Below are 23,102 nucleotides of genomic sequence, written 5' to 3'. Positions count from 1 at the left end.
AAACCCAACAGGAGGAGGTGGGGGAATACATGCTACCTTTATTAGTGCTTCTGAAGAGACAGGGAGTGGAGGAAGTGATGCAATAATTATCATTCATAGACAGACAGAAAGTGACATCATGATCACTACAGGATGCCTGTGAAGGTAACATCATAATCACTACAGGATGACAGGGAAAGTGACATCATAACCACTACAGCGTGACAGGAGAGGTGACATCATAACCACTACAGCATGACAGGGGAGATTACATCATAATCACTACAGGATGACAGGGGAGGTGACATCATAATCACTACAGGATGACAGGGGAGGTGACATCATAACCACTACAGGATGACAGAGGAGGTCAAATCACTACATAGTGATTGTGAAAGTAATGGAACTTACAGTTAACACAAAAGCTGTTCTTACACATATTCTCAACCCATCAATGTTTGTTTTTCTTCCTCATCGTCACATAAATACTTTGGACGGTCAGCCTTTCATTTCTTAAGTCAGTTGCAGCAAATCAATTCTAACTTACACTCACATTTGACTCTACATGCCTCTTTGGTACTGAACACAAAGAACAAAGGAAATAACAGAACATAATATTTGGGCAGTGAGGGGGTGCGTAAAGTTATAATCATGTAATTACTTTAGGCCTACAGTGATTTCAAGATAAAGAATGTTTGGACTTACTAGTGTGGTTTACGGGTTTTGCTTCAATAAATTGTATTTTCCTTGATCCACTTTGGATTTCTCAATGAAACTTCAGACATGTTGCGCTCAGACTATAACAGTTAACCACCTCCTTGTATGAGACTATATTGTTTACACTTCTCAAACCACAATCCAATGCAAAGGCCAAAGACGGTATGACATTTATCTTTTTTTGCTGTTCATTTTTGTACTTTTTTTTTATACATATTTACGTCAAGACCGGGAAACCTTCTTATTTTTTCTTGCCGCCGACATCGTCGGGCATGAAGACACTTACGGTGAAGTCTCCGCTCTCTGTGCCGTACTTGTTCTTCACCAGGATGCTGTACTTGCCAGAGTCCGCCGTGTTCACCGTGCTGATGGTGAAGCTAGCAAACTTGCCCGACTCAAACTTCAGGATGTAGTGGTCGTCTGACACCATCTCTCTGTCGTTCTTCAGCCAGGTGACCTCAGGCAGAGGGTCGCCCGAGATGTTGCAGGTCAGGTTCAGGGCCTGAGGAGGTAGATAAACACAAACAAACCAGGTAAAACAGACAAATAACGTTTACAGATCAACAACCATGTTTTTTTTAAGTTTTTTAGTTTTTTTCTATTTACATGGGAGTGTATATTACTTTCATATTGACATACTGTGTGACCGTTTTCGAAAACCAATAGCTCACTTCAGGCCATGATATATTAGGCTACTCCGCATCGCGTTGGGTCGACCAACACCCAACTGTCTCAACAACCATGGTTACTAATTGCAAGTACCAGAAGTACCGGCGTTCCAGGCCAAAATGAAACCATGAACATCAACTTATACACCCAATACAGTATGTACAGACCCATCCCACCACACTCCTATGTGATGACTGTAACTGTGGTGTAACATTCTACTGCTCCACATGGTGGACTCAGCTGCAGCAGTTTACCTTGCCCTCCTGTATGGTGACCACATCAGGCAGGCCTCCTGCCACACGAGCACGGTCTAAAACAAAGAGCATCAGAATTACGAGCTGACCTAAAAAAGACACCTGTTTCTACCGCCAAACTGGATTTGACTGGAAAACGTTTAACTTACTTCTTTCTGCAATGGCAGCCGCTCTGAAGATTGACGGGAAGGGAAAGAACAGTCAGGGATGGTGAATAAAGAGGTTGCAGATAATGAGACCAGGAAAAAGGGGAAACCCTAATCCTAACTTTGAACTTTTGCATAGAGCACAAACCCCCACCCAACTCTGAGTAACTCACTTGAGTCTCTGGAACTCTGCATAGGCGTCATCAAATGCTGCAAGGCCAAAACAACAAACAAACAATTCAGTGCCAACACATTGGTACAGCAGAGTCAGAGCAAAAAGACTAGTTCATTCCTTCCAACACCTGTGAATGGACTCACCCTGTCCGGACAGCTCCACGGTTCTCCGTAGACCACCCTTCCCATCGAAGAACTCAATGGCGTACTTTCCCTTGTCCTTGTCGGTGGGCTCAGAAATCTGCAGCCACAGCTGCTCCCCCACCACGCCACTTTTGATCCGGTCCGTAAAGGCTATCGCTGCATCCCTACCAGAGAGGGAGAAAGAGTGGTTTGATACACTGAACACACACACACACACAGTCGCATACACATAGACAATACACATACAGATACAAGAACAAATACAGACAGTCACTAAGACATGGCAAGGGGTAGCAGTACACACTTGTGGTGCCAGGTGACATGCAGCTCGTCATTGTAATAACTGACGAAGCTGTACAGTCTAATGCCCTCCTCGGTGCTCTGGATCTTCAGAGCGGTGGATGAGTTGGCTGGGTGACACAAACAGAAGAAACTGGTTTTATGTACAGGAAAATACATACAAATGTAAAAAGGTGTTTTGGTTTAGACCCTGTAAGATTAGGAAATAAATGGTGCAAAAAAAAGGAACAGCTGGATTGGAAATACCAAAAGATATTCTTACCAATAACACTGAACACTTCGTTCATCATGTTCTTGAAACCTGAAAGATGGAAATTCAAGAGTTTTGTTAGTTCCAGTCAAGTACCGCACGGAGGTCTGGTTCAGCAGACAGCTCTGACGGTGTACCTTGGTCTGTCAGGTTCAATGTGGAGGAATCCTTTCCTCTGTCATCCTTCAGAATCACCTCATAGATACCGGCATCCTTCTTTGAGATCTGGAGGGAGAAGTTGAGGTGAGAAGCAAATACCCACAACCCGTTGCAACACCATTTTGTAAAAGAAAAACGTAAATAGAAGCTCTACGGAAAAGCCAAGCTTTTCTCCCCTGCTAAGGATGCTGCAGGACACACATATTTGACGCAAAAGCAAGAAAGCACTCTCAAAGGCAATACAAGAGAGAGGCGTCTTATGGTGACAACACAACACGGATCCCAACTTTGAGTCTTCTCCAGTAAACGTCGTCGGGCGGAATGTCTGCCACGGCTGCGCCAGAGGCTGCAGGAGTGTCACGCTGCAACAGGGACACATGTTTACGTTCACAGCCGACCAGGGCTCAAGGCTATCACGTGACTTGCTACAATATGCCCAGTGAGACGCACACAGGACAACACACTGGGATGGAGGTGGCTCTGCCCATACATATAAACTGAAGGATGGAAAAAGGAATTGACAGGACAGGCTGGATACAAACAGATATAAGAGTTAAGATAGAAAACAAATTGAGATTTTCTGACAGAGATATTAAACGTGGTGTTTAAAGTCCGATAGGTGTGATGTATTAGGTTCATTAGTTAAGATTGAAGAGAAGGTGGTAATATCATGTCAAGTGTTCAAAAGATCAGGTCACAATGTTGACATAAAATAAAGGTATAATAAGGTACTGTATATGATATCAAATATAAACAATAAAAATATAACTATAATGTACAATATAATGTAGGTAATAATACATAGAAGTTGTGCCAAGATTGTCATGTTCACTGTTATCGGGCTGGACTGTGCACATAGAAAACCACTTTAGACCCCCTTTAAGCCACCTGGAATATGTTGCTCCACAATGCATCTTGCATATTGAAGATACACAGGGAAGTGATGCCTGTGATATGTGAAGAGACTGTATATTTACAATATATGAACAAAGAGAGATTTGATGAACATTCATATATGCAGATGATGAGCACGTTGACAGGAATAATACTGCACAAAAGACAAAAGTGTTAAACATGTATACATAATAGGCAATTTGTATAAATATCTATATACATATATATGTATATACATCTTTCTTTCTCCCACCTGAGCAATCTCCAGGGTCAGCACTCCCTCTGAGAAAGTAAGATGCTCATCTGCCTTAATCTCACGCCCGTCTTTGTACCACAACGCAACTGTTTCCTTCTTGATGTTTCCAACCTGCCAGGGAGCAATAAAGGGATGGAAAGAGAGAGAAATAGTTAGAGATACAAACCGTAAGTTTTAAAGAGATTTAACATCCTTCTCATTAAGGTTTCCCTTATCTATTTGACTCCTTCTTTAAGCCTCACCTTGCACTTCAGGACAACACAACATTCTGGGGTCACCTCATAGCTCAGGTAATCCACAAAGTGAGGACCTACACAAAGCAAACACGCCAGCCATTATAAACATTCAACTTGAAACAAACCCATTTTACAGCACTAACATAAGCTTCCCAAGCAGGTATGTGTGCTTGCTTGTGTGCTATAGTCTGGTTCCAGTACCTTGCTTTCTGAACCACTCTTTCCTCTGGAACTCAGACTCCTTCTGCAGCTGCTTGAACACTGGAGAAATACGCAAAAGATCACAGATGAGGCAACACATCTTCAGTGGAACGACTACATGAAAATGATCAACGTATTCACTGTCTTAGTGTGGATACAGTTACAGTGTATTAAGTTGACTTCTGGTTTAGTTAGACAGAAAAGGGGACCAAAAGGACCAAAGATTCCTCCCTTTCCTTTTCAAAATGATCTCCCAGAGAACATGATTTGATCATGGATGGCATGAGCTCCTCTGTATCACAGAGACCTATCCAGCCTCGGAAGAAAGGAGGGAAGGAAGGAAAGAAGACAGGAAAAAAGAAAGTAAGTTGGACAGGGCCTAATCTGAGGGTTACCATCTCCAATGAGCACCAGGCTGGACTGGTTGGTGGCCTTGCCGTCCTGCAGCTGGAAGGTGAAGGTCCCCTCGTCTGCAGGTGTTAGGGACTCCATGGTCATCTCAATAACACCTGTGTTCTTGTCAAAGTTCATCTTGTACTTCTGCAAGGCAACAGCCCGAAGACCAAAAAAATTCAGTCTTATCCCATATACGCCATCAACAACAACACATGTTGTGACTGTGTTTAGGCTGTTAGCAATTATAATGCCCTATGGTGTAAATCTGATTCAACTCTTATTAAACCAGATACATTTATATGTGTTAAAACATGTATTAGGCTGTACTTACACACATAGTTTGAATACATACTAGCAGATTAGAAGTGTGATGTATAGGGCGACCATTGTTTATTTTAGTTCTTTCTTTTTCAGACTACTTGGTATGAGTGCCCAGCCGTTTAGCCCAGTGTGTTTGCCATCATTAGTTTTCTCTCTGCGCTCTCTCACCTCGCCCTGAGAGACAACGTTATCGTTGAACACGTATTCCACTTTGCCGTTGGCTGAGATCTTCTCAGCCTGCAGCCAGAAGCGAACCTTGCCCTTCTCCAGCAGCTCCACTGCCAGCTCTGTCTTCAGGGGAATAACTGAAGGGAGAGGGGGAGAGGAAGAGAGAGAGCGTGTTTGAGAGAGAGAGAGAAACAGAGCAAGGGAGACGTAAAGAGAGACGTAAAAGGATGTAAGTTATACATGAGCAGATAGTGAGAATGAGAGGGAGAGATTATAATTCGAGAGTCATTCTAATACGCCACTAAATTCTATAAAGAGGGTGGATGAAAGTCAGACACTCACTTGGGAACTTGTGGTCGTGACTGATCTCAAGCAGCTTCTTCAGCTCTGTCAAAAAGTAGACATGTCGGCATGAAAACATGACCCCAGAATAACAATATATTGAAAAAGTGTTACAGAGAGGACTGTGCCCACTAACAAGGGTCCTCAGGTCAGGAGCAAAGAGAGTGTGACTCACCCTCTGCGGAGAGAGTGTAGCTGGATGAAGCCCCATCAGTGTGGGTGACCAAACAAGAGTAAATGCCCAGATCGTCTTCAGCAGGTGTTTTAAAGGTGGCTTTTGACCTAAGTAGACACATACCAGCATTAAAGGAATAAGAACACTGAAGAACGACTCAGACCAGAAACACACACACTGTTTTCTGGAAATTACTTGTTTCCTTTGGTTTCCATGGTAATGCGGGTCTCATCTGTGATTTCTTCGTAGTTTTTGGACCACACAAATTTAGAGTCTGGTGTCAGGTTTGCGCACTCGAAGTTCATTGAGATCACACCATCATCATCAACGTCCACGACTATCTCCGTGGTACCTGAGTGAGACAAGAGGAAGATTCAGGTTGACATATCCTAACCAGGACACGATGACAAAGCATTGTGCTCCCAAGCCTTGGGTTCTGGGTTTGTATACCTGGTTTGGTCTCGGCCAGGATTGGTTCTGTTGGTTCGGAGGCCTTTCCAACACCGGCCTTGTTCTGTGCACGTACACGGAACACATAGGTCTCTCCCGCCTTTGGGATTTGGATCTGTCAAATAGAGAGAAAAGACTAATAGTAGACACCGTGAAGAGATGTGTCTCTTGAAAATGTCTCAAAGAGAAAATCTTGAGAGTTTTTTTACATTTATTCAAAACTGAAAGAGATGGTTCTCCAATAAAATGTTGTTTTCTATGTAGTTTAATCTTTTTAGTGCTTTCAATGAGTTCCTAATAAGAAGACGGGAAGGCGCCGACCTTCATGTACTTCTTGTTTGTGGCTTTCTCGTTGACTCCTCTCCACGCCTCCAACGGTGCCTCAGCCTCCTTTATGTCAATGTAGAATCCGTTGACCTCATCACGACCCTGGTACACGGGTGGTTTCCACAGCAACATCAGGGAGGTGCTGCGTACCTCCGTGGCCTGCAGGTCATGGGGGGGTCCTGTAACCCAGCAACCGGAGATAACCAGATGGTCAAGATGTTTTGTGTATGCAGCCGATGACTTTTTAGAAAATTGCCCAATTGGCTTTTAGCCAAAACGTATTTTGTTATTCTGATCATGCTGAGACGTGTGAAACTCACCTGGCACAGCAATGGTCCACTCCGCACATGTAAACGTTTCACTGGACAAAGAGGGGATGCCCACACCTGCCATGTTGGCAGCCCGTACCTGAAACTGGTACTTCATGTTCTCCTTCAGATCTGACACCTGAGCAGGCAGACCAGGCACACATTTTAGGGACATTAATAGACATGAATGATGAGAGGCCAGAGAGAGGACATCATCCCACATCAACCAAATGCCCCCCTCACCCTGTAGGCTCTGTCAGTGACAGACTTGATGTTGGCCTCGTGCCACTTCCCCACCACTCCCTCGACGACCTCGCGGTAATCCACAAAGTACCCGGTGATGTCTGCCCCACCGATGAACGTCGGCTGCTTCCAGGACAGCACCATGGCGTCACGCACGCATTCCAGAACGCTGATGCCATAGGGCGGGGCAGGGGTCGCTGTGGCAACGCAGGAGACCAGTTAACATCGGGCTGAGGCAAGTGTGAGGCTAGGGAGTACTGGGACACTGAACACCTGTTATCTGAAGTTTGCTATTATTCTTAATCCTTTTTACTATTTCTTACAGAAACAGTTGGACACCCTTGAGGATATTTAATATTGATGTTCATTATTAATAAAGATTTATATGAAAAGTAAAAGTACTTTGATTTGAAGATAGTAGGAAATAGAGGATGGTGGACCGAAGCCAGTATAGTCCTTGCTGTAGACTTGCTGTAGAAAACTCTTGTTAGCGACACAACGCTGAACATTCAACCTTTTGACTCATGCTGTGTTTTCACAACACAGTGAGTGACAAGGTGGAAAAACAGACTCTCTGGATTTGAAAACGATAGAATTGCATGTGGGCAGAATGTCTTTAGATTCACCAAGTTTCAGGGACTGGACTGCAGAATAAAACTCTGGAGAATAAAAGCTCCCAAAGCAAGTTGGATCCTATTACAGAGTGATGATAAATTGAGCTGCTATGTCAAACACAAATAGTCACGTGGACATAATGTCTTCCCTAATTTACAGCAGAGGGGGTTCAGTTCTTAAAAATCAAAAAGGGGTGGGTTTTTAAGAGGCGGAGAGTACACTACTGTAAAGGTCTCAGGTCACAGGTGGTCATGTCTTCATTGCGATTTGCTGACCTACTTTGGAGGCGAGCTGTGATTGGTTGGCAGGGGCTATGTCACAGTGTGACTGCGTGTGTTAATGTGCACTGAGCTCACAAGGTGAAAGTGGGGTCCTAAAGAGCCAACCTACATTTAGAGGTAGCCAACACATTGCCTGAACCCGTAATGTGGGTTTAGGACCCCGATAAGAACCCCAGGGTGTGTAAGTCAGCCTTGTGGTAAAGGTGGCCAGCAGAATGCCTAAAGGGCGTGACTTGAGTTGAGTTAACTGTAAGGAGTGGTATTAAACTTACCTGAAAGACTTAATCTACAATCTACTTGTTTTGCAAATTTCCTGTGGACGGGACAATAGAACCTCACCATTCAGATTTTTACACTGTCATTATTATTACTGAGAAACAATGGATCCAAAAATAACATATTTCCACGAATAAAACATAATTAAATAGAACCATTCCTGTTGGTGAAAGATGAGTGTTTTTTTAGGGGGGGGGGGGGGGGTTGGATGAGGAAGAGATGGTTGTCCCTGACTGAGTGCTCACCTGCTGGGTCTGTCCTGGGGTTCTCTCTCCCATGTGTAGATGCTTTGGCAGAAGCATCTACAGAAGACTTACATGCCTGCCCGACCACTGGCACCTGTTCTTGGGCTACAGCCTGACTCTGAACCTCATCTGTAGCCAAGACAGAGTCTACGGCTGGGTCTACCACTGAGTCTGGGCCTGAGTTTAGGTTTGAGTTTGGGACTGGGACTGGGTCAGAGTCACAGTAAAAATCTTGGACCAGGTCAGGTGCCCAAATCACACTGCCTCTCTTGCCTCCCTTGCCTTTACTCAGCACGGGCTCTGAGGACTCTGAGAACTCTGAGGGGTCTGAGCTGGAGGTCCCAGCTCCGGCCCCCGGCCCGGCCCCGGCCCCAGACACACTGTCAGTCTGAGCATTGAGCTTTAGCATTGTGTCAGCGGGAGGCTGGACGGCTGCATGCGTGCCCGCCCAGCGTGGCCTGTGCTCGGTTAGTCCGCCCGCGTTACCCCCCGGCCCAATCTCCGGCAACACACCATATGGAATACCGCCCCCTATAGGAGTTAGCAGAGAAAAGCAGAAGAGGCCATTTTACACACACAAAAGAGGGACGATTATCACAAACAACTCAAATCTCAGTTACAACACACAAACACAGAAGACAAATCTGAGACTATTAAAGCAGAACAATAAATTCACATATCAGATACAGTTACACAGTCTTCATCTGACAGAAAAATGAAGACAAGATGACAAACGGGTGACATCTGGGTGAGGAGACCAAAGGCCATTCGTGTTTATGAGGAAGCGCAGGCCTGTGAGGAGGAAGGAGAGCCAGTGTGTGCAGGCTTTGCACCGACCGTTATGAAAAAGCCACACTGTACTTTAGAAATGATGCTAGTGGATTTCATCCGCTGACCTTGGTTTATATTTTGATTGGATACAGTATGCTAATGTGGTACAGTCAATACAAATCAGTGCAATCGTTGCATTGAGCATGAGGGACACTTTTTCCATCTACTAGTAATGGACATCAGAAGAGGAGAAATCCATTAGCATTGTTCCTAAGTGCGTTTCATAACGGCGAACCGAGCATGCTGCTTGGTGCAAAGCTAGCCAGTGGATGAGTGATGTTGCCCAGCAGAAAGCACTGGAACTCAGGGTGCAGACAGACATTATGGAGCAGCTGGAGGTGAGCAGGCAGGACCTACTAACAGCAGTGGTAGTGGTGGTAGCATGGCAGGGTTTTCACCTGCGTAATGTATGTGTATCGTGCCTACTCACTGTAGAATGCTTAGAGTATGTGCTACTTTTACATGTTTGAATTGTTGGTAATGTAATGCATTGATTGTGTTACTGGTATGCTGCCCAGACCCATGCCACTGTCAGGTTAGTCATCCCAGATGAGTCAGAGACAGACAAGATGCAGATCTGGGGGGGTTCTGGTGGGAGTGGGATGGGGAGGATACCTTAAACACCAGGAGGGGGGGCCGACACTAGTGCCCAGGACAGGTGAGGGGTTTCGGGGTGGTGGAGAGGGGTGCGCGTGGCGGAGGACCGCGAGGTGGGCTGGTTTTGTAACCACCGCTGAGTTGGATCGCGTCCGACCCAATTTAGAGGAAGTCTACAAGTCCTGACCCTGACCCCAACTCAGGGGGAGTGCAGGGGGGGGGTTGGTGGGGGTGGGGGAGGGGGGAGGAGGGGTAGCAGGGTCTCAACAGAATGGTGGGTGTGGCTTACACGGTTACTACGGTGCGGTACAACGTGACGGCGGAGGAGAAGGAGGAAGTGGTGGAGTGACAGAGTAAAACCATAGAACCAATGAAGAGAACAACGTGTAGATGCGGATGGGGACACAGAGCTGAAGGAACATGTCTTAATGGACAGAGATAATCCACAATGGTACTTCAGATACATGACATCTTTATGGTGTCGAGACAAAACCTTACTTTCATCAACTTCTAGATAAATCCTGTTCCTCAAAAATATGAAGGCCTACTTTTAATCCACATGAACGTCAATTAAACAAAAATAAGTCATTATAATAAGAAATCTTTATGACTATTCTGCTCTCTTTCGTAAGTCTCAGGTGACCCCCTTTGTGGGTCTCACTCACCAATAGCAGCCTTCACCTCAATAGGCTCAGACTCCTGAGAGCTCTCGCTGAGCCCTGCAGCGTTCACAGCCTTCACCTTGAACACGTAGGTCTCTCCTGTGACCAGACCGTGGCAGATGAACCTGAACACATCATGAATGCAATGTCACCATTTACTTGTAATGCACCTGTTGACCATCCAGAGGGCAGGCTTCATTGGAGGGAAAGGAGTGCTGTTTACATAAACGGAAAAAGGTTTCGGAACACACAATTGACCTTGTGAAACAACCCTCAAGGAGATGTTGTGGTTACTTGTGGAACTTTTCATTGCTGAGATGGTTCTAGCTGGAGCCTCTATCTAAGAAGAAGGTTCCACGTGGAAAGTGAAGAGTCAAAGTGTTTTCCTGAGAGGTACTCCCTCCAGAGAGCACTGTAGAACCATGTATGGTTCTGCATGGCAAATGTGACCCTGCCGTACCTGGTTGCTTTGACGGGCTTGTTGTTGCAGGGCTCCCAGACGTTGCTGCCCACAATGCTGGCCTCAATGTAGTATCCCACCAGCTCCTTGGCCTCACGGGACGCCTCCCAGGACACCACCACGGATGTGTCCGTGTTCCTGATGGGCACCACATGACCAGGGGGAGCTGGGATATCTGGGGACCGAAATGACATATTTGATTAGATATAGCTGAATGTAATAGAGTGAACTTTTAATTTAGATTTGAGTATAAGGACTGACACCAAACTCCAAGGGCAAGCCAAGGGCAGATTGGCTTTACGATTTTGAGCTTGTGATTGTGTATGCGCCAGCCCGAGTGTTGATGTGCAACCTTTGACCCCTCACCCAGCTTGTCTCCCACAGTGGTGGGCTCGGTGGGGCTGGAGGGCTCGCCCACGCCAGCAGAGTTGCAGCAGCGCACACGGAAGCTGTATGACTTCCCCTCGGCCAGGTCGAACAGGGCGAAGCGAGGGGACTTAACCGGGATCTCTGTGTTCACCCTCTGCCAGCTGTCGGTGCCAGACACACACTGGAAAACAACATTTACAATTGGGTTATTGCTGTTTCTAGATCTCTCTAGTAGTCATATAGAAATACAGAAAAAAGGTAATAATGTAAAACATAACAGTTCTTATAAATCGGTCATTGGGTGAACGTGGTGTTTGTAGTACTGAACAGCTTAAGGCTGTGTTCTGAAGACCAGGCGTCAGATCTTACCTTCTCCACGTAGTACATGACGCCCTCATGACCTCTCTCACCAGGAGGCTTCCAGCTCAGAACCACGTAGTTCTTGGTGGCCTCAGTCACCTCCAGCCCGACTGGAACACCGGGAACCACGCCCTCTGCAAGGACACGCTCAAACGTTCAAGGTACACCCACTCACCCATTAAGGTAAGCTACTGACCACGTTACCGCCAAAACGGTTGCCCGCTAAACGGTTGCTAACACTTACAGGCTCACATCAACTTCAAGATGATAATTTCTTGTAAATATTCATTCAAAAAATGGAGACCTTCATGCAGAAAGTATTTCTTACCAGCGGGCTCCTCCTCAGTCACGATGATCTGACCGGTCCAGGGGGCAGAGGTTCCTTAGAGGATACAGGTGTAAAAGGGACTATAGACACATGTGTCTAATACTGTTTTCCATCTACACAGGAGAGGATGTCAGGGCCATAGTTTCATACATTTTCATTTTAACCTCGGCACAACCTGCTGTATCCTGGTACGACTGATGTAAGATTACCGGTGTTCCAACAAGTTTGCCTGACATGGGGTTTACGGTGCTGGCCATACCTCTCATGCGGGCGCGGTCACCCGGGTCCATGGCGGCCACGGGCTCGGAGGCGCGGGATGGGCGGCTCATGCCGGACTTGTTTACAGCTCGGACGCGGAACATGTAGGAACGCCCCTCGACCAGACCGGTCACGGGGAAGCGGGCAAACTTGATGGGGGTGTCATTGCACTGGCTCCAGTGGGTAGTGCCAACCTCACATCTGAAAAGGAGGAACAGAAGCTGAGCGGGTGGATGTGCCAACCGAGTGCCAACCTCTGGTTGATCTCTACAAACCGATTCATAGCCTCTAATTCATGTAAAAGAGCAAATTGGCGGTAATAAAAGGCTAGCAAATCAATGTTAGAGCACACCCAAAACTCTGACCTATGACATGTTCTAAGACTGACCTGTCCACGAAATATCCCATGATTGAGCTTCCTCTGTCCACAGCTGGCTGCTTCCAGGTGACGATGACGTAGTCCTTGTTGGCGTCCTGACAGCGCACATCCAGAGGGGCACCAGGGGCCCCCTCCATCTCCGCATCAGCATCTGACCGCAGGAAGACACACATCTTCAACACTTGAGACACTCACTTGTGAGGAATGTTATGGTTGTGAGTTACACTGTACTGTGTGAGTTACACTGTACTGTGTGAGTTACACTGTACTGTCTGAGTTCAACTGTACTGTGTGAGTTTAACTGTACTGTGTGAGTTTAACTGTACTGCTTGTACAGTACAGTACATACATTACTAAAAATGTAAATGTTTAATAGTCCTTTACAATGTGTGTGTTAGTCTGTAGTAACAACAATCTTTGTCCCCCCCCCACACACACACACTTAACATAAATACAAATACAACCACAGACAAACACACACGGATACACTTACACACACATCCAGTTTAAAACACAAAAATAAATCCCTAATATGTTTCTGTGTGGTACACAGTGGTAGGACTCTGTGTCTGGTGTCGGGTTTCCAGTGTACAGTGCAATGGACTGAGGTGCGCCAAGGCTGAGGTCCAGAAATGCTACTGGTTTTGAGCCCCCCTCTGAGGCATCCCACAGAAGGGGTGTGGATGGGGGGGGGGACAGATTTAGCAGCAGCCATCTCTATAGACGTAAGAGGATCGGAGTGGAGACTTTTAAAGAGACATAACATGGCAGGTCCTTCATTAAGTCAGTGGCCACTTAGGTGGTGATTCAGGGAGTATTTAAAATCACTGGCTATCATATGCATTGAGTGTTAATGTATGTGTTGAGCGTGTATAAATCGACGGCAAGTGGGGTGGTCTATGTGTGCTTGTTGCATGTTTTAGTCAGGGGAAGGACTGGGAAAAATTGGGAAATGTGAGAACATGTGCGACTCTTGTCTTTAAATGCTTAGTTTTTATTCTATGTAGAGTTCATCTTTGATCTGGAAACATACATTTGCTGTGTTAACTCTGTTTAGTCCTATCCACACTCCTTGAGTTGACTGAGAATTGACTTAGCTAGCTTGGTCTAGTATAGCTAGCTACCAGAAACACTGTATCTGGCCTCTGAAAGGTTAGAGAGTGAATAGGACCTATTTTCACCACGCTTACACTCACTGTCTCCCCTAAGAGCAGGCGTATGGACACCATGAAACAGAGAAGGTCAGTCCCATTGTACAGGGTAACATTCACAGATAAATATTTTGGCCACACGAACAGTATCACTTTTTCCGTAGTTACAAAAGACAGATGCCTGTTGAGAGGATGACAGTTCAGAGTTTTTGACCTCCAGGGTCATAAATTGACAGATTTCCATTGTGTGGGAAAGTGGGATTTAAAAGCTGACGCCAGTATGGCTCAGCTACAAACTCCATGTGGGATCACACTCTCACACACACACACACACACACACCCACGCATGCACGCACACACACACACACACACAGGCAGAGATCCCAACCTGCAGAGACTCATTTCCGGGAGGTGGACGCAATCCGGACACATGAAGTAGGCTACGCCCTCAACCAGCACGTACACCCCCCCCCCCCCCCGAAACGCTGTCATGACGCGCGATATGCACCTATCTCTGACAGAAATGACCATTGCACAGTCTCTTGCTCGCTCTTCATACAAAATCCCTGATTTCAGGGAGATTGTATAGCTTTTGCTGGCGTCAGGGAGCCGCTATTGAAATGCGGGAGACTCCCGGACCTTCCGGGAGACTTGGGATGTCTGCACAGGGCGTGACTCCACCGTTATCTGCTGTGACTTTGACCTTGGTCGTGTTAATGACACATGACACATGGCAACAGAGAGAGGGGCAAACAAGAAGCAGAAACACTACTTTCTGTGCTGCATGTCCATGAACAAGTACATCCATGAACTTCACAGAACATGAAGGGCCTGTTCTACTCAGGTCCACACCTCTGACGAAGACGTAGGCAGAGTGGGTCTCGTAGCCGCTCTTGGTGGTGATGCGCAGCGTGTACAGCCCCTCATCCTCCTTGTTCAGGTGTGTCAGGGTAATGGTGGCCCGGTCGCCACTCCAGTGCATGTGGGTCCACTTGGAGGGAGACAGGAGAACGTCTGGCAGACACAGAAGAAAATGGGAGAAAACAGGATTGGATGGCAGATACAGGACTGTGTAAAAAACCTTCTAAATATTGTATATGTTCTACTGGCACACTAATGCAGAAGACGCAGATTCATCTAAGACTAAATGTATGTATTTATTTTGATATGTTCGCAAGAAAAGGGAACCATTTAAGCACTCCTTCACTGTCTTCCTTTGGATAAGAATTTTGCAAGCCCACTGTATCAGTAGACAAGGCAAGTGTGTACATTACCACTTCAAATAGGCATGAATCAGCGCACACACAAGTCATCAAGTACAGTGCATGTCGGAGTATAGGGTTGTATTTCTATGAGTTTGTGCCTGTCAGCACTGAGTGGGTCTCAGACATGGAGAGGAGTGTATCAGTGGCCTGATGCATCACACAGATGACACCTCTGGGACACGTCCCAGCCAAGAGGTGTGCACCAGCGTGCACCACCAGTCACATTCTCAAGACACTAGCTGCATTAGACGATTATGGATCAAATCCCATAATCACTAGAACCATTAAAATAACCATAAATACCTGAATACTCTGTTGGGTAATTGTAACTCTTGATACAAACAGTTTATGATAACAATAAAGGAGTTGGACTTGCTGTTCATGTTAGTTTCATGGATGAACTTTGGCCAATTAATCAAAAGAAACCCTTGGCTGGGAACCTACCGTCTCTGTACCACTGCACCTCAGGCTGGTAGCGCTGGAGGTTGGGGTAGATGATGACAGTGCAGCCCAGGCTCAGGGTCTCCCCCTCCCGGCCGAACGACACGTCAAACTTCTCCACGATATGGGTCTGGAAGGTGATGCCATACTCAGACACGATGCCGTCTGAAGGACGAAGAGACGCGAGGTTACTAAGGGTTCAGGTGAGGAAACACGTCCGCCATGCAGCTGCACATACATCTCAGATGGCTAAACTGAAATATAAACATTCATATCGCATCAAGGGACGAACGAACATTGGTCAGGTGACCCGTCATGGTAAGATATACTGGCTACAAAGTCAAACGTCTTCATTAAGTTCAGCCAAACCACTCTTCAATAACCTTCCATTCCATCAGAAGAGAAAAAGACTCAAAGAATGCCACACAGGCACAACTTCTCAACAGACACGGGTGTGTAAGGGGCTTCTTCAGTCACCCCCAGGCCTACACAGAGACAACACCACAACAGTGTTCAGGGACAGAGACTTGACAAGGTGTCCACAAACAAAACAGAGGTGACCAGGGAGCACGCAGTCATGCAGCACAGAGAGCAATGCACATGGTACACATGGACCAAATCCTAGTTGGAGTTAAAGACTTTCCACATCCGACCATCCACTGCATCTAGTTAGGGTTGTCATTATTCAAATTTAAAGGTGTGATCGGTAGGTGTGTCCCTCATATATATAAACCTGCCGGGGAAGGGATTCTTCATTACTTTCTGAATTGGATGGATTCATATCTATGTATTTGATTTGCAAGAATAGCTGATTCACACATTGTGTGATATTATATTCAGAGATTAAAGAGCATTTATTTTCAAGTAGGCTATAGTTCATGTACAGTTTAACTGTATCATTATGCTACTTGCCTACAGCCAAGACAGTAAATTCTCATTCCAAAAACATCACATTTTGTGTATATTAATATTGCGTATAAACAACATACAGTATATTTAGCATATCCATATATATATTCAAACTTCATATATATATTTAAAGTATCATATTTTACAAACAAAAAAGAGGAGGGGGAACTGTCTGAAGACTGATCCCAAGCAAATTATGATTTGATTATATTATCAAAGTCCCAAAAAAGAATACTTTCAAACAGATGCACAACAAAGTGACCATGCAGATACACATTGAGACAGTCTGTGAATACATCAAAAGTTGAACAAAACATAAGCAAACCAGATGTGGCCCTGTTACCTTCAGAACCGCTTGCTGCACTTGCTGCGCCCACCAGTGTCAGAAGAACAAAGAAGCGGTTAGGTTAGTAGCACCCAAGGCATCCCACCCTGTCCCCACCCTCCCCTGACCTCCACAACCATACACCAGCATACAGCCTACTGTACATGAATGATGTTATGTTGAGTCATGTTTGGCAGTTACAGAACATCCTGACTTACATCTGGGCGGAGGGAGAGCTTCATCCACTTCTCCTTTGAATCCTGAGGAGTGAACACGCAGAAGAACAGTGTTTATGCTTCATTTTGAGGAACTTCGGTAACTAACAGTCTAGTTTCAACAATGGGAGAGTGGGCGAATCTACAGTAGGAATAAGGACAACAAGTTCATATAATTGAAGGCATGGGTCTGAAGGAGAAGAATGACGTAAACATTATTATGATGAGAGATTTGATTTAGTATATCTACTGTATTTATCTAGTATGTACTGTATATGATATCCTGAAAATAGTAAGAGTTGGGAATTGTATTCAAACATACTCTTAACAACGACAGAAGCGAAGGCGGAGAGCTCTCCTTTGGAGTTCATGGCAGACGCACGATACTGTGCCGTGTCATCGAAGTCACATCTGAAAGATCAGCGGGAAACAGGTGATTTTCAGGACACACACGTTCTGTCTCTTTATGCACTGGCTCACGTGTAGCCTACAAATAACCCCTTGGCCCCCCTCCCATCCGACTCACTTAAATCACACACAACTATGTGAGCCAGGACTGTAATGTGTACCAGGACTCCAGGCTGCAAATACTCTGGAAATAAATAACCTCTGCTAATGATGTCATATGCATCAGTCGCTAGGTGTTATTTGTACGAGGTGGTTACAGTGTGTCCTCTAATGCACCATGGTTTCAGCTATAATGTTACTTTCTATTAACGAATAACTTTCCACCTAATATCTGTATGGACCTTAGACATGCATCTATACCCAAGGGCGCTTTCTCAAGTGTTCAGTCCAGTGTGAAGTGATCTAAAACAGGCCACATATCTCCAGAGACCTCCGCAGTCTATGTTTAGACGACCTCTTTGTTATCGAAAGGTGAGACGAGAAAAGGCTCCAAAGATCCCGTCTCATCAAACCCTACGAACGGACGGACAGACAACAGACAGACATCTCTCTGTACCTATGGTGTGACATATGACAAGACTGTCCCTTAGCCCTCACACACTGCCCGCTCACACACAAAGCTACCAAAACCTATTCCTTCATGGAGGTCTAGTTGCACCATTAATGGGTGCTAGGACGATGTGGTGACATCACAGGGATGATATACCCCACTCAGAGATGGCTGTGGCTTGTTTCAGAGTACGTGTTAATGCACCACAACAGCCGTTCGCCTACCTGTTGATCTCCAGTGAGTGCACATTATAGCTGCTGACGAGCTTGTACTTGCCCGGTTGGGCAAGGGGGTCAATTGTCACATTGTTTTTGTACCTTGTTGTCGAAAGTAGATAGAAGGAAAGAAGAAGAAGGAACGAAACCACACATGTAAAAAAGGAGGGAAACAAATGTAAATAGTCAAGGCTGAAAAGGTAGAGTGTGAGGACAGAGAGAGGGAGAAAGAGAGAATGTGTGTGAGTGTGCATGTGTGTGTACTGTGTGTGTGTGTGTGTGTGTGTGTGTGCGTGTACCGTATGTGTGTGTGTGTGTGTGTACTGTATGTGTGTGTGTGTGTGTGTGTGTGTGTGTGTGTGTGTGTGTGTACTGTATGTGTGTGTGTGTGTGTGTGTGTGTGTGGGAGGGGGGGGGGTGTACACTCACCAGACTACTCTTGGGTCGGGCCACCCGGAGACAGTGCAGTGCAGACGTACGCACTGCTTCTCCCACACGGTGTGGGAGCGAGGCTTAATCACAAACTCTGGGGTATGCATCAGGCTGTCCTCGTTCATGCGCTTGTGGAACTCCTCGTTTTCATGAATCTGAAGACACCGTGATGATTAGGTCAGTTTAGTTACTACATAGAAACACTCACATTTCCTTGACCCCAACCAAACACCAAAACCCAAGAACACGTAAAAACCATTTATTGAACACCGACAAGGAATTCACAATGCATACTCAAAGCAAAGACAAAGCATTTTTAAGGCTCCTTCTTGGAAATATTTTTGCGACATGCCAACTACGTGCATCTGTCTCTGTGTGGCACTGTTCCCAGGACACATCTATAACCACAGAATAGCTATGGGCTTGGGGACACCTCCTCTTGCCTCCAATAACCCTTAACACTTCAACTGACAACACTCCCTGGACACTGCTTCCTGTGTCTTAAGAAACCAGATCAGTCGAGGAATGTCTCACCCAGTAACAGGGCTCGTTGGCAGGGGAAGGACAGGCTAAATGCAGGGTGTCCTACTCTGGGGGTCACAGTGGCTCTTTTGATTCGTATGACTGGGGCAGGATCTTTGACACGATCATTTTAATAAGAAACGCAAATAACCCCTGAGGGGGAAACCGGAGCAGAGTAAAATGATGACAGTCACACTAGACTGACGTTTGTACCATGTACATGGAGCGTTACTTTGCTCATTCTTGTCTTCAAGGGATATTCCCATAATTATAACATAACCATAACAGTCCTTTACCACTATCATACTATTTTATGACCTCACTTGAAAATGTTTCTTAGAAGAAACTCTTCCCTCTATGATGTCACAAAAGGAGAATTCCATCTACCATGATGTCACAAAACCATTGTCTTGTTAGATCTCTGTCTATGACGTCACAAGAAGAATCCTTCTCTTTATGATGAAACAAAGCAGTACTCCTGCACCAACCCTTTTGCTCAGAGAGATGCGCTCGGCCGACTCGCGCATGGCCGTCTTCCTGGAGCTCTGTTCAGTCCTCTCCATCTCCAACCCACTGGTGAACAGGTTCCTCCGGGCCATGTGCCCAGCGCTCTCCTTCATCCTGGCCTCCTCTGTGTCAGAGAGCCCACTGGCAAACTCCTGACTATGGGGGCAGATCCGAGTAGGACGGAGGAGGTGGTTTGTCAAGTCATGTTCACAAAACTCTCGCAGATCAAGCCATTACTGTAACTGTGTATCCCACTTCACCCCATTTACCTGCCCCTGAAGATGGGCACTACATAGCCAATAATTTGATTCTCTCTGTCCACAGCCAGGTAGGTGGGCTTGGATCTCTTGGGTATTGGGCTCAGTCTGCTTTCCTCCAGCCCAGAGTAGGAAGACACTCTAAGACTAAGACACGTTACAGGACACTGTTAACCACTACCACATAAGAGAACTGGAGGTTAAATGATAGGTCTTTGAAATATTATGGGATGTATTAATGGGAAGAAGGGAAGCGGGTTTAGCCAATAAGATGAGAACATGATCGAACATGGCCACCAAGGAAGATAAAACAATGTAATTCAGTACTAATAGTAGCGATATGCATTTGTAAAATAACTGCATACCTCTCCACTATAATTCACAACGCTACAATCAAAGTCTGCAAAAGTCATACAGTATTTCCATTCATGTACAGTATACAAAGCACACTTATAAAGCCCTTCGTGGCCCTGACATACCAGCCACAACAATGTCCCTCTATGTGCACTCTCTTTTAAATAGATTCATGAGAATGGAGGAAGGGATAAAGACAGGAATAACAAGCTATCTCCTCTGTGTTGGATTGTGGACATGATGAAAGAACTTCTCGTAAACATGACATGAGAATCAGAGGTCAAGCTTGTTTTTTTTCACCTCTCCAGAGGTCTTCCTGTTAAGACAGACTCCACATAGGGAAATGTCCACATTACTATCTCTCATTACTATCTCTCCTTTCTTCTTCTGGCTCTTTGTATGTCCAGTCTGATTCTGACCCTGATTCCAGAAACACTATGTCAGTCTGATCTCTGGCCTGGACAAGCAGTCATCTAGACAAATCATGTTGAGCAGAGCTCGACATAACCGACATGTTGAGCAGAGCTCAATACCACATATGGCAATGGAGTACAGCTTATTCCTGCACCAAGCCTGTGAAAGGAAGGGCCCCAAAACTATCTCAATTCTGAACTCAACTGAAAATATATGTTTTCAACAGCCAGTTTGGTATGACATTGCTGTCCCCATGGGATGTCTGTTAGTTACACAGATGCCCCATGGCCTCCTAAGAAAATTGACAAGGCCAGTGTATTTAAAGAGTGGCCAGGTGCTCCCATGAGAAAGGCCCAACACTTTCAACACTCTAAACCATTCATCTTTATCTAAGTCAACGTAGATGTAGCAAAGCAAGGTTCTCATTGTCTTTGCATGTAGGTGTCTGAATATAAATTAGCGTTTTTTACTCAGCAGGTCTAGGTCAAATCACATTCAGAGAGCAGCACTGACACAAAATCAAGAGCTGAAGCGCTGACACAAAACCAAGTCTTCAAGATTGGTTTCAAGAATTCCATGTGACCCTATCATCTTGCATCTGCATGTCAGTCTTAAACTCTGATCCTGTATGGTGATCTAGCATTACTGTGTACAGTACTCCCAGTAAACTCATCGATGACCAGCTTCGAGCACCATGTCTCAGTTAGATGATCTCTCACTTAGTTCTGTGAATACTAAGAGAAGGAACTTAAAAACTAGTTTAGCATTCCAATTACCAACTCAACTGCAACACAGCCTGCATTCCCTGTGGCATGGTATTCACTGGTCAAGACTCTATTTCAGTCTATACCATATACCATAACACGCCATTATATAACCTTGCGTTGCTGTAAAGCTCATCCAATACGGTAGCCCGCTAGAGATCAGCAAAAACAGGCTAACAACCAAATAAATGGGGCAAAATGTCTCATGAACTAGCCAGCCATGGAAGATGCATTCTCACACTCACATGCAATCATACATCTTGGAACTTCAGAGAGCATGCAGGATTCACAGAAACAAGGTATTTTGGCATGGGTGTTTAGATGTGGGTGGATAAGGTGTTAAAAGGCGGCAGAAAGGTTTTAGCTTCAGCCAAATGAGACGGTGGAGGGAAGGTTGGGATATCAGCGATGGCAGGAAGGAAGTGACATATTGGGTGGAGCCGTCCAACAGCAGGAGAGGGAGGTAAGTTGATTCCAAGTAGTGAAATGAGTATTTTGACAGGGGGACATGGATGGATGAGATAGCTGACTGAAGTAAGAGGTGGGTCATGAGGGTTAGGGGCAGCAGGGCTATCCTCTGTTCTGACACAGGGTTGGGTAGGTGGGTGGGGAGGAATGGACCCTTCAGCCTCCAGGGCATCTCCCCTCCTCCTTACCCCCTGCTGGAGCTGCTGCTACGGGCAGCGTAGCTGCTGCTGCTGGCCTGGTATTGGCTGACGGACGACTCCATCTCCTTGCTGCGGTAGCCACGATCATAGTGGCGATGGTTCTTCTGGTAGAAGGGTATGGATCCCGACATCCTCCACAACGCTGTGCCTGTCTCAAGCCCTGAATCTCCCAAGTCTCCGATTACCTGTCTGTCTGCTTAGCTATTGTAGGGAAGTGGTGGTATTGGGTGCAGTTGGATAACTATTGTTAATTTGGAAAAACATTATAACAATCTGTCTGTGGGATTATGGTTAAATTAATCCCTGATATGATTACAAAGCAATCCGATTGCATGATACAATATGTGTAATCAGTATAAATCACTAAACACGGATCATTTATTGCTGAATTATAAATTGTACCACTAAATAATCTATGATGCCATGTCATTGATTTCTTTAATCACTCAGTGTGATTTCAGAAGATCTGTGAATGTGGAATTCCAAACCAGTGTTTATACTGGAGCTAGCCAAGCACAACATAACTTAGACAGCAAACAGACAAACATCCCATCAACATGCCCATAATCCACACAGTGAATAAATGCATTAACACGGTTATATACTCAAATTTTATCTTTCCAAACAGCGTTACTGTCTGATGTGTTTTGAGAATGTCTGGTATTAATCAATATCACTTACCTAGGCCAAAAAAGCCTCCAACTAAATTTGATAGAACAGGTGATTAAACTCCAAAAGTTCCCAATAAAGCTTGCAATCCAGGCAAAGCAACAGGTAGGTGCGGTAGCAGAAGACAAGGCAGCCTTCTAAACAACAAAAATAATATTGGCACTGGACGGAATGTCGAAGCCACAGTCGCGTCCTTTTATGGTGAGGGGTACCGATAAATATAGCCGAGCATAGGGAACGAAGGGAACTCAACTTTCAAATGCAAG

General features: G+C 45.5%; 1 protein-coding gene across 3 annotated transcripts; it reads right to left on the bottom strand.

Annotated features, from left to right (window-relative positions):
- Window positions 1-18: 18 nt before the first annotated feature.
- On the bottom strand, window positions 19-23,102 carry myom1b (myomesin 1b). Of its 3 annotated transcripts, XM_084702640.1 has the most exons (38): window positions 22,849-23,102; window positions 22,156-22,368; window positions 19,980-20,114; window positions 19,692-19,866; window positions 18,679-18,836; window positions 18,259-18,351; window positions 17,399-17,487; window positions 17,080-17,121; window positions 15,631-15,792; window positions 14,774-14,935; window positions 12,780-12,921; window positions 12,393-12,592; window positions 12,134-12,187; window positions 11,815-11,939; window positions 11,443-11,626; window positions 11,077-11,251; window positions 10,620-10,741; window positions 8,599-9,057; window positions 7,110-7,306; window positions 6,879-7,005; window positions 6,553-6,737; window positions 6,232-6,346; window positions 5,977-6,133; window positions 5,782-5,888; window positions 5,607-5,651; window positions 5,265-5,401; window positions 4,775-4,919; window positions 4,380-4,439; window positions 4,185-4,252; window positions 3,940-4,053; window positions 2,771-2,858; window positions 2,646-2,684; window positions 2,388-2,493; window positions 2,084-2,247; window positions 1,939-1,975; window positions 1,769-1,791; window positions 1,620-1,675; window positions 19-1,198 (listed from the first exon to the last, which is right to left on the bottom strand). In XM_084702640.1, exons 2-38 carry the CDS (start codon window positions 22,296-22,298, stop codon window positions 938-940), a joined length of 4,851 nt encoding a protein of 1,616 aa, XP_084558766.1. In that variant the 5' UTR covers window positions 22,299-22,368; window positions 22,849-23,102; the 3' UTR covers window positions 19-937. The 3 variants fall into 3 exon arrangements, with proteins under 3 accessions (XP_084558766.1, XP_084558764.1, XP_084558765.1); XM_084702638.1 differs by lacking the exon at window positions 8,599-9,057 and having other exon boundaries at window positions 22,849-23,096; XM_084702639.1 differs by lacking the exons at window positions 8,599-9,057; window positions 19,692-19,866; window positions 19,980-20,114; window positions 22,156-22,368 and having other exon boundaries at window positions 22,849-23,091.

This window comes from Hypomesus nipponensis, chromosome 8, assembly GCF_054491055.1.
Source record: "Hypomesus nipponensis isolate SF chromosome 8, ASM5449105v1, whole genome shotgun sequence".
Classification (NCBI taxonomy): domain Eukaryota; kingdom Metazoa; phylum Chordata; class Actinopteri; order Osmeriformes; family Osmeridae; genus Hypomesus; species Hypomesus nipponensis.
The sequence above is the reverse complement of the archived record's forward strand: the minus strand, read 5'-3'. Positions and strand labels throughout refer to the sequence as shown.

Bases quoted from the DNA above. Each gene is read 5' to 3' on its own strand.
- myom1b (XM_084702640.1), bottom strand. From the start codon at position 22,298: ATGTCGGGATCCATACCCTTCTACCAGAAGAACCATCGCCACTATGAT. The intron at 6,347-6,552 runs GTCGGCGCCTTC...TCTATTTGACAG, and splicing joins CAAACAAGAAGTACATGAAG to ATCCAAATCCCAAAGGCGGG. The intron at 6,134-6,231 runs GTATACAAACCC...TGTCTCACTCAG, and splicing joins CCTGGCCGAGACCAAACCAG to GTACCACGGAGATAGTCGTG.